This window comes from Thamnophis sirtalis, unplaced genomic scaffold (assembly GCF_051295495.1).
Source record: "Thamnophis sirtalis isolate CommonGarterSnake01/CBP01778 unplaced genomic scaffold, rThaSir2_p1.2 scaffold_10, whole genome shotgun sequence".
Taxonomy (NCBI): Eukaryota; Metazoa; Chordata; class Lepidosauria; order Squamata; family Natricidae; genus Thamnophis; species Thamnophis sirtalis.
In genome coordinates this window covers 70,175,511-70,187,586 of record NW_028261390.1, presented here as the reverse complement: position 1 = coordinate 70,187,586, position 12,076 = coordinate 70,175,511, and the positions used below count along the sequence as shown (strand labels likewise).

At 46.0% G+C, this 12,076-nt stretch overlaps 1 protein-coding gene across 1 annotated transcript in view; it reads left to right on the top strand.

Moving 5' to 3' along the window:
* Positions 1 to 11,590, top strand: part of PHOX2B (paired like homeobox 2B) — a 13,980-nt gene extending 2,390 nt beyond the window's left edge. Inside the window, exons 3-5 of the mRNA XM_087723805.1 lie at positions 1,094 to 1,205; positions 3,545 to 3,732; positions 11,147 to 11,590. Coding sequence (XP_087579931.1) covers positions 1,094 to 1,205; positions 3,545 to 3,732; positions 11,147 to 11,590 — 744 coding nt within the window. The remainder of the gene's footprint in view (positions 1 to 1,093; positions 1,206 to 3,544; positions 3,733 to 11,146) is intronic.
* Positions 11,591 to 12,076: the final 486 nt, after the last annotated feature.

The following is a 12,076-nucleotide window of genomic DNA, read 5'->3' as shown; positions in this document are numbered from 1 at the left end:
GGGGGAGGGAGGGATAAGAGAGGGCGGGGCAAGGACGCCAACGGGTTAGGGGAGAGAGGAAAGAAGAGAAGATTGAAGTCTAATTAGAGATGCAGGAATCAGGACCGGGGAGGGGGAGAAGAAGAGGAGGAGGAGGAGAAGAGGAGGAGGAGGAGAAGAAGAAGAGGAGGAGGAGGAGGAGGAGAAGAAGAGGAGGAGGAGAAGAAGAAGAGGAGGAGGAGGAGGAGAGGAGGAGGAGGAGGAGGAGGAGAAGAAGAGGAGGAGGAGGAGGAGAAGAAGAAGAGGAGGAGGAGGAGAAGAGAGGAGGAGGAGGAGAAGACGAGGAGGAGGAGGAGGAGAAGAAGAAGAGGAGAAGGAGGAGGAGAAGAAGAGGAGGAGGAGGAGGAGAAGAAGAGGAGGAGGAGGAGGAGGAGGAGAGGAGGAGGAGGAGGAGGAGGAGGAGGAGGGAGGAGGAGGAGAGGAGGAGGAGGAGGAAGGGGAAATTCGGGAAGCGCGCCTTCTCCACCTCGGGCGCTCTCGCCCCTCTCTCTCTCTCGCTCTCTCTTCCCCCCTCCCTCCTCCTCCTCCTCCTCCCTTGCTCCCCCTCCCAAACTCTCCCCCCCCCCCCCGGCCAGCCCAATAGACTGATGAGTTATTGTCATGTAAAAAGCGGCAGCCTTCAGACCCTCCGCTTCGCTATTGTCCAAGAGGAAAGAGCCAAGTTTTTATTATGGGAAGTATATGCTCTAGAGACCTCAAGGCGAAGCGGCTCCACGCAGCCCTTTTTTCATAAAACCAGGCTCGGCTCCTAGCAGGGAGGCCACTCTGGAAGCGAGAGGCGAGCGGTGAGCATCTCTCTCCCTTCCCCCGGCCACCCCCCAAAAAAAACCCCGGCCTCGGCCAGGGCAGGCAAGCGCCCACTTCCCCCCGCTTCCCCAGCCCTCCTCTGACCCCCTCGGCTGGGCCAGCTGGAGCCTTTTCCAATGTATAAAATGGAAATATTCCTACCTCAATTCCTCCGCCTACGAGTCGTGCATGGCCGGCATGGACACGTCCACTTTGGCTTCGGCTTACGCGGATTTCAGCTCCTGCAGCCAAGCCAGCGGTTTTCCAGTATAACCCCATCCGGACCACTTTCGGCGCCACCTCGGGCTGCCCGTCGCTCACGCCCGGATCCTGCAGCCTGGGCAGCCTCAGGGACCACCAGAGCAGCCCCTACGCGGCAGGTAAGACCCTCCGCCTAGCTGGGGGAGGGAGGGAAGGGAAGGGAAGGCAAGCAAGGGAAACTGCGGCTTACAACCGCGCGCCTTGATTGCATTTGGAAAACATCGGGCTTTCGACTCTTTCAGCCAAACCAAATTTGCTTACCCAAATGAAAGGGATTTATCACGTTAGGAGCGATCGCGGGGAAAGGAGAGAGGAGAGAGGGAGAGGTAGAGAAGGGAAGGGAAGAAGGAGGGGTGGGGTGGGGAGGAAAAGGGGTGGGGGGGGCGGCGGCGGCGGCGGCTGTAATTCACTTACACGGTTACACTATCCGAAGTCACACCCGAAACCGCCAACAAAATTATCTTAAGCTGCCAAAATGATCGGCATAATTTATTTATTTTGCGACGGGGACTGAAAAGCGAGGGGGGGAATAATTAGATTAAGGCTGTAGTAGAGGGTGATTACTGACACCAGCGGCTTTCTCGCCCTCGCCAAAACTACTACTACTACTACTACTACTACTACTACTACTACTACTACTACTACTCTTCTTCTTCTTCTTCTTCTTCTTCTTCTTCTTCTTCTTCTTCTTCTTCTTCTTCTTCTTCTTCTTCTTCTTCTTCTCCTTCTCCTTCTCCTTCTCCTTCTTCTTCCTTGCGTGTCCAACCACACTTGGCCAATAAAGAATTCTCCTCTCCTTCTTCTCCTTCTCCTTCCTCTTCCTCCTCCTCCTCCTCGTTCGTTTGGAAGGAACCCCCCCTCCTTCCCCACAGCAAGGCCGGCAGAAAACGAGGCAACGACGTTTGCAGAGCCTCGATCCGGATTACCCCTGATTTTCAGCAGCTCTTCCCGGAAGGATGCGCCGAATCCAAAGCCAAGCGCTGGGATTGCCACCTCGGACCAGCTCTGGGCCGGGATTAAACCCGTCCCCGGCGAGGAAGGGACGGTCGCTCTCTCTCCCGCTTCTAGCTTCGTTGCCTTCCGAGGGACGAGCCGCCTCCTCGGCCTGGCCGGCCAACACAACATTTTGGCTTCGGATTTGGAAAAAGAACGCAGCGTTCTGGTCTAAACGCCACGTCGGAGAAGCGAATCTTTCGCGCGGCTGGCTTCTCAGCTTTTCGGGCCCCCGCGGAAGAATCGCTGGCAAAAGCGGGGTTTGGAAAAGCGGCGGGGCGGTGGTGGGGGGGAGGAGAAGGGGGCATTTGCACAATTTTATCCCCCACCTTAGCAAAGGCGGAGGCGGTTCCTGCCCCCCCCCTCTTCCTCCTGTTTTTGATCAGCGCAATACGCAAAAATTAACATTATCTATTTATCCAACCATCCATCCATCCATCCATTTATCTGTCCGTCCTCCGTCCGTCCTCCCATCCATCCATCCACCCACTCACCCATCCGTCTGTCTGTCTGTCCGTCCATCCATCCACCCACCCACCCATCCGTCTGTCCGTCCATCCGTTCGTCCATCCATCCACCATCCACCCACCCATTTATCTTCCTGTCTGTCCGTCCATCCATCCATCCATCCATCCATCCATCCATCCATCCATCCATCCATCCATCCATCCATCCATCCATCCATCCATCCATCCATCCATCTATCCATCCATCCCCGTAGACTAATCGAAGCAAGCTTTAACTTTTTTTTTATTGGGGGGGCTGTGTGGAGATGCCCGCCCTGCGTTCCGTATAATTAAAATTATGAAAATCGCCGCCTCTTTTCATGCTTAAGGTGAATTGACGTGAAGAAGACGAACGGGGGGGGGGGGGGAGAAGGGAATCGCGCGTGGATCCGCCTTTGCTTTTTCCTTTGAGCTCATTTTGTCCAATTTGTTTTTTTTGGGGGGGGGCGGATGCGCGCCGTCCCTTTTCCCGGGAAATAAAAAGGGGACTTCCCACCCCGAGTCCAGAACCCCCCCCCTCCCAAGCACCAAAACGCGCGCCTCTCTCGTCTTTAGTTCAAACCCCGCTCCCCCTTTTTTGGTGCATGCACAGGAGAACGAAAAGCCAGAATTCACACGTGTGCATGCACGGGAGAATGAAAAGGCGGAATTCACGCGTGTGCATGCACGGGAGAAGGAAAAGCCAGAATTCACAGGTGTGCATGCACGGGAGAAGGAAAAGCCAGAATTCACACGTGTGCATGCACGGGAGAAGGAAAAGCCGGAATTCACACGTGTGCATGCCACGGGAGAAGGAAAAGCCAGAACTCACACGTGTGCATGCACGGGAGAACGAAAAGGCAGAATTCACACGTGTGATTCTGGCTTTTCGTTCTCCCGTGAGCACCAAAAAAGGGAGCGGGGTTTGAACGAACGGCCGGGCCTTTAAAGCGGAGCGTGTCTCTCTCCTCCTCTTCCAGTCCCCTACAAGCTCTTCACCGACCACGGCGGCCTGAACGAGAAGCGGAAACAGCGCAGGATTCGCACCACGTTCACCAGCGCCCAGTTGAAAGAACTGGAGAGGGTCTTCGCTGAAACCCACTACCCCGACATCTACACCCGGGAGGAGCTGGCCTTGAAGATCGACCTCACCGAAGCTCGAGTACAGGTAGGGGACAAGGCGGGCAAGCCCCTCACGTGTCTCGGGGAGGGGGGCGGCGGGGGCGGGGGTCGCTCCGTCTAGGGTTGGGGGGCCAGGGCGCGTGGGGAAAGCTCGCGCGGGAACGGAAGGGCTGCGGGCAGCAGCGTAGGCGCAGCGGGACGCATCCCACCGGCTTCCAGCTAAAGAGAGATATTTGGAAAAGAACGCGGAATGATAGGGGAGGGGTTGAATTAGAAGGCAATTGACACGTATAAAGGCAAAGGTAAGATTAAAAAACAGGTTAAAAATGATGTAAGCTGTTAAATATGGTGACACAAAGATTGTACCCGCTGTAAGATTAATGGTGTAAGAGTGGTTATGGAAAAATAAAAAGCATTATATTATATTATGTTATGTTATATTATTATATTCTATTATATTCTATTATATTCTATTACATACCATTAATCTTACAGTGTGTCATCTGGGTTCAACCTTTGTATCATCATATTTAATGGTTACATCATTTTTAATCTATTTTTAATCATATATATATGATTAAAACCAGCTAGCCAGGTTCGAATCCCAGTAAGGGTATGGCTAGCTGATGAGAGCTAAATAGCTTGAAATAGATCTATACTACTCTCCCTTTATTTATTTATCAGCACAAATTAAAAAACAACCATATATATATATATATATATATATATATATATATATATATATATGTGTGTGTGTGTGTGTGTGTGTGTGTGTGTGTGTGTGTGTGTGTGTGTGTGTGTGTGTGTGTGTGTGTGTGTACACACACACATATACACATATACATACACACACACACACACACAGACATTTAGCTGAGAGTTACAATTTCAGCCAGTAAGCCATTTTTTTCCATAAAAATAAGATTTTTTATATAAGATTTAGATCTATAATTGTATGTAGCAATAGCAATAGCAGTAGACTTATATACCGCTTCATAGGCCTTCCAGGCCTCTCTAAGCGGTTTACAGAGAGTCAGCATATTGCCCCCAACAATCTGGGTCCTCATAATGTATATAATATATATACACTAGCATAGCCTTTATTGTTCTATTTTTATTTATTTTTTTATTTGTCAACAAGTACAAGGAAACAAGTATGGAAACATATTGGGGGAAAAATGGCACAGATAAATGGCTATAAATAAGCAAAGCACAGCCATGAACACATACAAAGAGGACATATATATTTATATGGGGACCGTAGGACAGGGACGGTAAGCACGCTGGTGCTCTTAGGGACCTCTTAAGAAACGCGTAAGGTCCACGGGAGGCAGCTTAAGGTAAAAGGTATGGGGGGGGGGTTAGAGGAACTAAAAACAGGATCAGTTATGGTGTTCCACATATTTAGGACTCTATTGCTGAAATCGTTTTTCCTGCAATCAAGATCAGAACGGATTGCATCTAGTTTGTATGTGTTGTGTTGTTGCAGTTGGAGTAACAGTAGTCATTAACAGGTAGAAGGTTATGGCAGGTTATCTTGAGCACTAAGCTCAGGTTGGAATGTAGACGGGGCGGAGTTCAAGGGTATCCAGGCCTAATGATGTCCTTCTACATCAAGTACACAAAGAAATTGTTTTTAGCCTCACTGGTGCAAATGCATGAGAACAAATACAAACAACATAAATAGTATAAAGAATAATCCCTATGGAAGTAATTAAGGGAAGGAAGGAAGGAAGGAAGGAAGGAAAGAAAGAAAGAAAGAAAGAAAGAAAGAAAGAAAGAAAGAAAGAAAGAAAGAGGAAGCTGGGAAGGAAGGAAAGAAAGGAGGAAGGTAGGAAAGAGGAAAGAAGGAAGGAAGGGAAGGGAAGGGAAGGGAAGGAAGGAAGGAAGGAAGGAAGGAAAGAAAGAAGGAAGGAAGGAAAAGAAAAACTAGTCATACGTTTCCATGTGTTGTGTGCATGGAGTGATTGTGGTTGTGGTTAAGAGTCTGTCACCCTAAGGATAAAAACTAGTTTTAAACTCATTTGTTCAGCTGGCTATGCTTTGATGTCTTCTACAAAAATACAGAATTTTGTTTTGTCAACTTGTCTTCCCCCCCTTCCCCAATATATTAAGGGGTTTTTTGGGGTTGATTTCCCACTCAAGGAAAAGCTAAATTTGGGGGGAGAGGAAATTCCAGACGCTGCCAATTGAATTCAAGGAGAATGATTTTGCAAAAGCCACCACTCCGCTTCACCTCCGTGACAAAAAATAATCCACTCTCTCTTGATTTATTTTAGAGCGTATCCTGTTTTTGTGGATGCCGGGATAAAATTATAAACAGCGCAGGGGAGTCTTTCTGGATAGGGCTGACCTCAGTATTTCGGGAGCATCAATTGCAAACCCGCGGTGGTTTTTAATCCCATTCGTTGACTTCAAGACTCTTGTCATCTGGTTGGGTTGAGATGTCCCTCTCTTCTTAAGGAGCAATTTGGATATTCAAAAATAGGAAAGGACTCAAAAGAGAAGCAGGCCGTCCGGTATATTGGACAGAGAGATGAATTTATTCTCGATTTTCGTTTTCAGTTGACTTCCCTGAATTAAAAAACGCTCTTAAGCATCTTCACAATGGGCCCGGATTTCTCAGCCCAGCGTTCTAATTTAATTGTAAATTCAATATGCAGGGTTTTTTATACATACATACATACATACATACATACATACATACATACATACATACGTGTGTACGTGCATGCATGCATGCATGCATGCATACATACATACATACATATGTAAATACATACATATTGTAAATTCAATATGCAGGGTTATATATATATATATATATATATATTTATTATATTATATTTTATTTTATAAATTTTATTTATATATATATATAATTTTATTTTATTATAAATAAATAAATTTTATTTATTTATTTATATATATAATTTTTTATTTTATTTTATTTTTTATTTTATATTATATTATATTTTATTTATTTATTATATATTATTATATTATATTTATATTATTTATATTATTTATCAGCACAAATATAACATATATATGTGTGTGTATGTACGTATGTATATATGTATGTATGTACATACCTACATACATGCATGCATGCATGCATACATATATATATACATATATATCTATGAAAATCTACAAAAACATATATTTTATATTCAAATAGATTTTAAAAAAAGATAGGTCTTTTCAGCTGCTAAATCCTGCCTATGCTTGGGTTTTTTTTTACATCCTGTTATTTTTTTAAAATATATTATATATTTAATATATATTTTATATATTCAATATATTTATTGAATCAATATATATTCAATATATATATTTATATTCAAATAGATTTTAAAATGGCTCTTTTCAGCTGCTATATACTGCCTACGCTGGGTTTTTTTTACACTCTATTTTTATATTTAACATATAATATATTTCATATTCAAATAGACAAAAAAAAGATGGGTCTTTTCAGCTGCTAAATCCTGCCTACACTTTTTTTTCTTACACCCTGAACGCTCCCCAAATTCATTCCCACCTGGAACTGCACATGTTTGCCCTTATGCAAAGACCAGACAAGATCGGCCCATTTGACCAGGAAATCCAAGAACGGATCTGCCTTCCCCCTTGACTTTGCTCATCAGGGAGTGGCCAAAGAAAATCCCATCATTGTGGGACACAGCAACGGTCATAAATATGAACCCATTGCCAAAGGTCTCAAGTGTGACCACCTGATCACAGGGTGGCTGCATTACACCTGTTGTAACTTTGAATGGTCCCTAAAGCTGCCCCATCTCAAGATAACTTAACAGTTGCTAAGGGAATACTTAAGTGTCTATTAGGGATCAACTTTTCTGATTAACGGACTGGGCGATAGATAGATAGGTAGGTAGGAAGGTAAGTAGGTAGGTAGGTAGGTAGGTAGGTAGGTAGGTAGGTAGGTAGGTAGATAAACAGAGTTGGAAGGGACCTTGGAGGTCATCTAGTCCAACCCCCTGCCCAAGCAGGAGACCCTACACCATTTCTGACCAATGACAATCCAGTCTCTTCTTGAAAGCCTCCAGTGATGAAGCTCCCACAACTTCCGAAGGCAACTTCTCTTCCATGAGTTGATTGTTCTCCCTGTCGGGGAAAATTTCTCTTTATTTCCAGGTTGAATTTCTCCTTCCAATCATTATTCCTTGTCTGGCCTTCAGGGGCTTTGGAAAATAGCTTGTCCCCCTTCCTCCTCTCTGTGGCAGCCCCTCAAATATTGGAAGGCTGCTATCCTGTCTCCCCTGGTCCTTCTCTTCCCTAGACTAGCCAGGCCCAGTTCCTTCAACTGTTCATCGTATGTTTTAGCCTCCAATTCGCTAATTACCTTTGTTGCTCTTCTCTGCACTCTTTCTAGAGTCTCAACATCTTTTTTTCCCAATCATCATTGGCCGAGTTTTTAAAAACCGTAACCGGATAGTATTTACTAATCAAGAAAAAATATTTGCAACTTAGGGTTGACCTGATAGGTGGCTCAGTGGCTAAGAGGCTGAGCTTGTCGATCAGAAAGGTCAGCAGTTCGAAATCCCTAGTGCCACATAACGGAGTGAGCTCCCCGCTCCTTGTCCCAGCTTCTGCCAACCTAGCAGTTCAAAACCACGTTAAAAATGCAAGTAGAAAAAAATAGGGACCACCTTTGGTGGGAAGGTAACAGCATTCCATGTGCCTTAGGCATTGAGTCATGCCAGCCACATGACCACGGAGACGCCTTCGGACAGCGCTGGCTCCTCAGCTTTGAAACGGAGATGAGCACCGCCCCCTAGAGTCAGGAACGACTAGCACAGAGGTGCGAGGGGAAACATTGCCTTTTAGGGTTGACGTGAGGAGTCGATCCTAAAGCTGGCTTGTTTTCTTGCAGGCGTTTCATCATGACCCAAATTAGAAAGCTGCCCGTCGTATTTCAATGGGGCAGTGGCTGGAGATTACCCCCCCCTCAAAAAAAAATTAGATCATGCCAGGAAGCCAAAAGAAGAAATGTTGTACTATGATCATCCCAAGTTTCATGGAATCCCTTTGCCTTGAGCCTTTGTACAGCTGACGGATGAAAAATCTATCCATATGGAGATTCTCTATCATTCTGGTCATGATCCTCTTGTAGATTTCGAGAAAGCTTCTTGGATCAAAAGCAAAACATCTTCAAAGAAAAACCCAGAAAGTCCCATTTGCCTCTTGAGGAAATTTTTTTAAAAAAAGGACTTTTGGCATATATCCATTGTAGTTGGTTTTGCTTCCATAAATGCCTATAAACCTTCCAGAAAACAACATTCCAACAGAGACAGAGAAATAAGTTAGGTAAAAGTGGGGGGAATTGGAGGGCCAGTCTTTCATTCCCACCCCCACCTCATCCCACAGGGGTGTGGTTGTGGGGTGAAGAGGAGGAGGTGGAGAATGGAGCATTGGGTATAATTTGCACTCCCCCTCCCATGAATTGTAAGCCGCCCTGAGTCCCCTCAGGGAAAAGGGCGGCCTATAAATCACAAATAAAATCTAAATCTAAATCTAAATTTGATGCTGTGAGTTATTTATAAAAATAATAAAAGTGGGATTTAAAAAAAAAACATCTAAATAAATAAATTGGAGGTAGCTTTATTTAGGGACAGTTCTAAACGAGCGTAATTTGAATAAGTTTTATAAGTTTAATAACATTTATATGCCTCCCAATCCCGTAGGACTCCCGGCGGCTTACAGTACAAAATAAATCAAGAAGAAAATAAAATAGACGGAAAGAAAAGATAGATTTAAAAAACGCACCATGCACTCCGTTCTAAATGGGGCTGTATTTTGAATCCATCGATGTTGATATTCGGGGGGGGGCGCTTTTTCCTCCAGGAAACCAAAGAAACTATCATTGACCCTTTTCCTAGGCAAAACAGAGCATGCCATCTTTGTAAAAGGAGGTATTTGCGCTCATAAAGACATTTTGTGAATAAGGAGGACTCAATTATCTCCTTTATTTATCGATTGGTTTTTAGCACAGTGATATTTCCCCCCTCCCTTTAAAAAAAAAAGAAAGAAAACCAGCTCTTTGTCTCCTTCAATTTCTCAAGGTGATTTGGGGGAAGGGGGGTCGGTGATGGTTAAATAAAGCTTTTAAACCACCACCCCCGACCTCTGACCTCCTCCAGCTGCATCTGTAATTCCTTCAAATCTCCGATTTCGTTCAAAAACACCTGCGAATTTAGGGAACTGTTTTAGACCCCCGAGTCTGGTTGAGAAAATCTATTGGGAATGGAATGGGGATAGGATAGAAATACTAGAACGGAAATAATAGAATAAATCGAATAGAAATAATAGAATAAATAGAATAGAAATAATAGAATAAATAGAATAGAAATAATAGAATAAACAGAATAGAAATAATAGAATAAACAGAATAGAAATAATAGAATAGGTATAGGAAAGGGTAGGGTAGAATAGAATAGAATAGAATAGGAACAAGAACAGAACGGAACGAAATAGAAATATAGAAATAGAATAGAATAGAGTAGAAAATAGAAATAAAAATAGAATATAAAATAGAATAGAATAGGAGAGGAGAGGAGAGGAGCGGAATAGGAATAAGCCCGGTTTAAAAAAAAAATAGAACCGATCGCGGAGGAGAAGCGCTTTTCCAGCCTCACATTGCCCGCGCGTCCGAATTCGGTAGAAAGGGAGTTGTCGGAACGGGGCGTCCGACACGCCTTCTTTGCTTCTTCCCGACTGGCAGGGAGAAACCCGAAAAGGGTCGGGGACGGGGATGGGAAGCCGGATCGAGGGGTTCGTCTGGATTTAACCGGGTCGGCGCTCTTTTCTTTCTTTCTTTCTTTCTTTCTTTCTTTCTTTCTTTCTTTCTTTCTTTCTTTCTTTCTTTCTTTCTTTCTTTCTTTCTTTCTTTCTTTCTTCTTTTTCTTTCTTTCTTTCCTTCCTCTCTCTCTTTTTCTTTCTCTCTCTCTCTTTTTTCTTTCTACCTTTCTCATTCTTTCTTTCTTTCTCTCTTTTCTTTGTTTCTGTTTCTTTTTCTTTCTTTCTTCTGTCTTTCTTTCTTCTCTCTCTCTAATTCTTCTCTCTTTCTCTCTCTTTCTTCTTTCCTTCTCTCTCCCTCTACCTCTTTCTTTCTTTCTACCTCTCTCATTCTTTCTTTTTTCTTTCTTTCTCTCTCTCTCTTTTCTTTCTTTCTCTGTTTCTTTCTTCTGTTTTTCTTTCTTCTCTCTCTCTAATTCTTCTCTCTTTCTCTCTCTTTCTTCTTTCCTTCTCTCTCCCTCTACCTCTCTCTTTCTTTCTTTTTACCTCTCTCGTTCTTTCTTTTTTCTTTCTTTCTCTCTCTCTCTTTTCTTTGTTTCTCTGTTTCTTTCTTCTCTCTCTCTAATTCTTCTCTCTTTCTCTCTCTTTCTTCTTTCCTTCTCTCTCCCTCTACCTCTCTCCTTCTTTCTCTCTCGTTCCAGGTCTGGTTCCAGAACCGGCGGGCCAAATTCCGCAAGCAGGAACGGGCGGCGGCCGCAGCGGCGGCGGCGGCGAAGAACGGCTCGTCGGGCAAGAAATCCGACCCTTCCCGGGACGACGAGAGTAAAGAAGCTAAGAGCACCGACCCGGACAGTACCGGCGGTCCGGGTCCCAACCCTAACCCGGCGCCCAGCTGCGGAGGCGGCGGTCCCAGCCCTGCGGGGGCTCAAGGCAACGGGGGAGCCGGCGGTCCGGGGCCGGAGGGGAACAAGGGCGCGGCGCCCCCGGGCTTAGCCGCAGCGGGTCCCGGGCAGGGCTGGGCTGGGGGTCCGGGCTCCATCGCCTCCATCCCAGATTCCTTAGGCGGGCCCTTCGCTAGCGTCCTCTCCTCTTTGCAGAGACCCAACGGCACCAAAGGCACCTTGGTGAAGGGCGGCATGTTTTGAGGGGTGGGCGGCGGGGCCAGCCTCCCCCTCCTGCCTCCCCCCACCCCCAGCCAGGTTGGGCGCTCCTCCGGGACTCGCGTCCCAGGCCACGCGTGGCCCGCGGGGTACGTGGGAGCGTCCCCCCCTCGCGCTTCCCCCCCATTGGCTCCCCATCACTCGGTTTGCAAAAACGGAAAGCCACAAGACCCCCCAACTCTTGCAAAGTAACACCCTGTCCCCCCCCCAACTCCCCACATCTCCCCCCTCCCTTTCTCTGCCCAAAAGGGCCCTTTCTCCTTCTAGCAAGCCAAGGGCTCCATGGACCACCATCCCCCCCCCAGGGGGAGGGGGACGCACATCTAGTGGCCCAGCGGCCCCTGAGCTTGGCCAGGCGTGGACCTGTTTCCCTTCGCAAGCATGGGGGATGCAGGATTAATTCCGTGGGGTCCTGGGCGCTCTCTGAGCTGGGTGGTTTCCTTGCAGACGTTTCGCTACCCAACTAGGTAA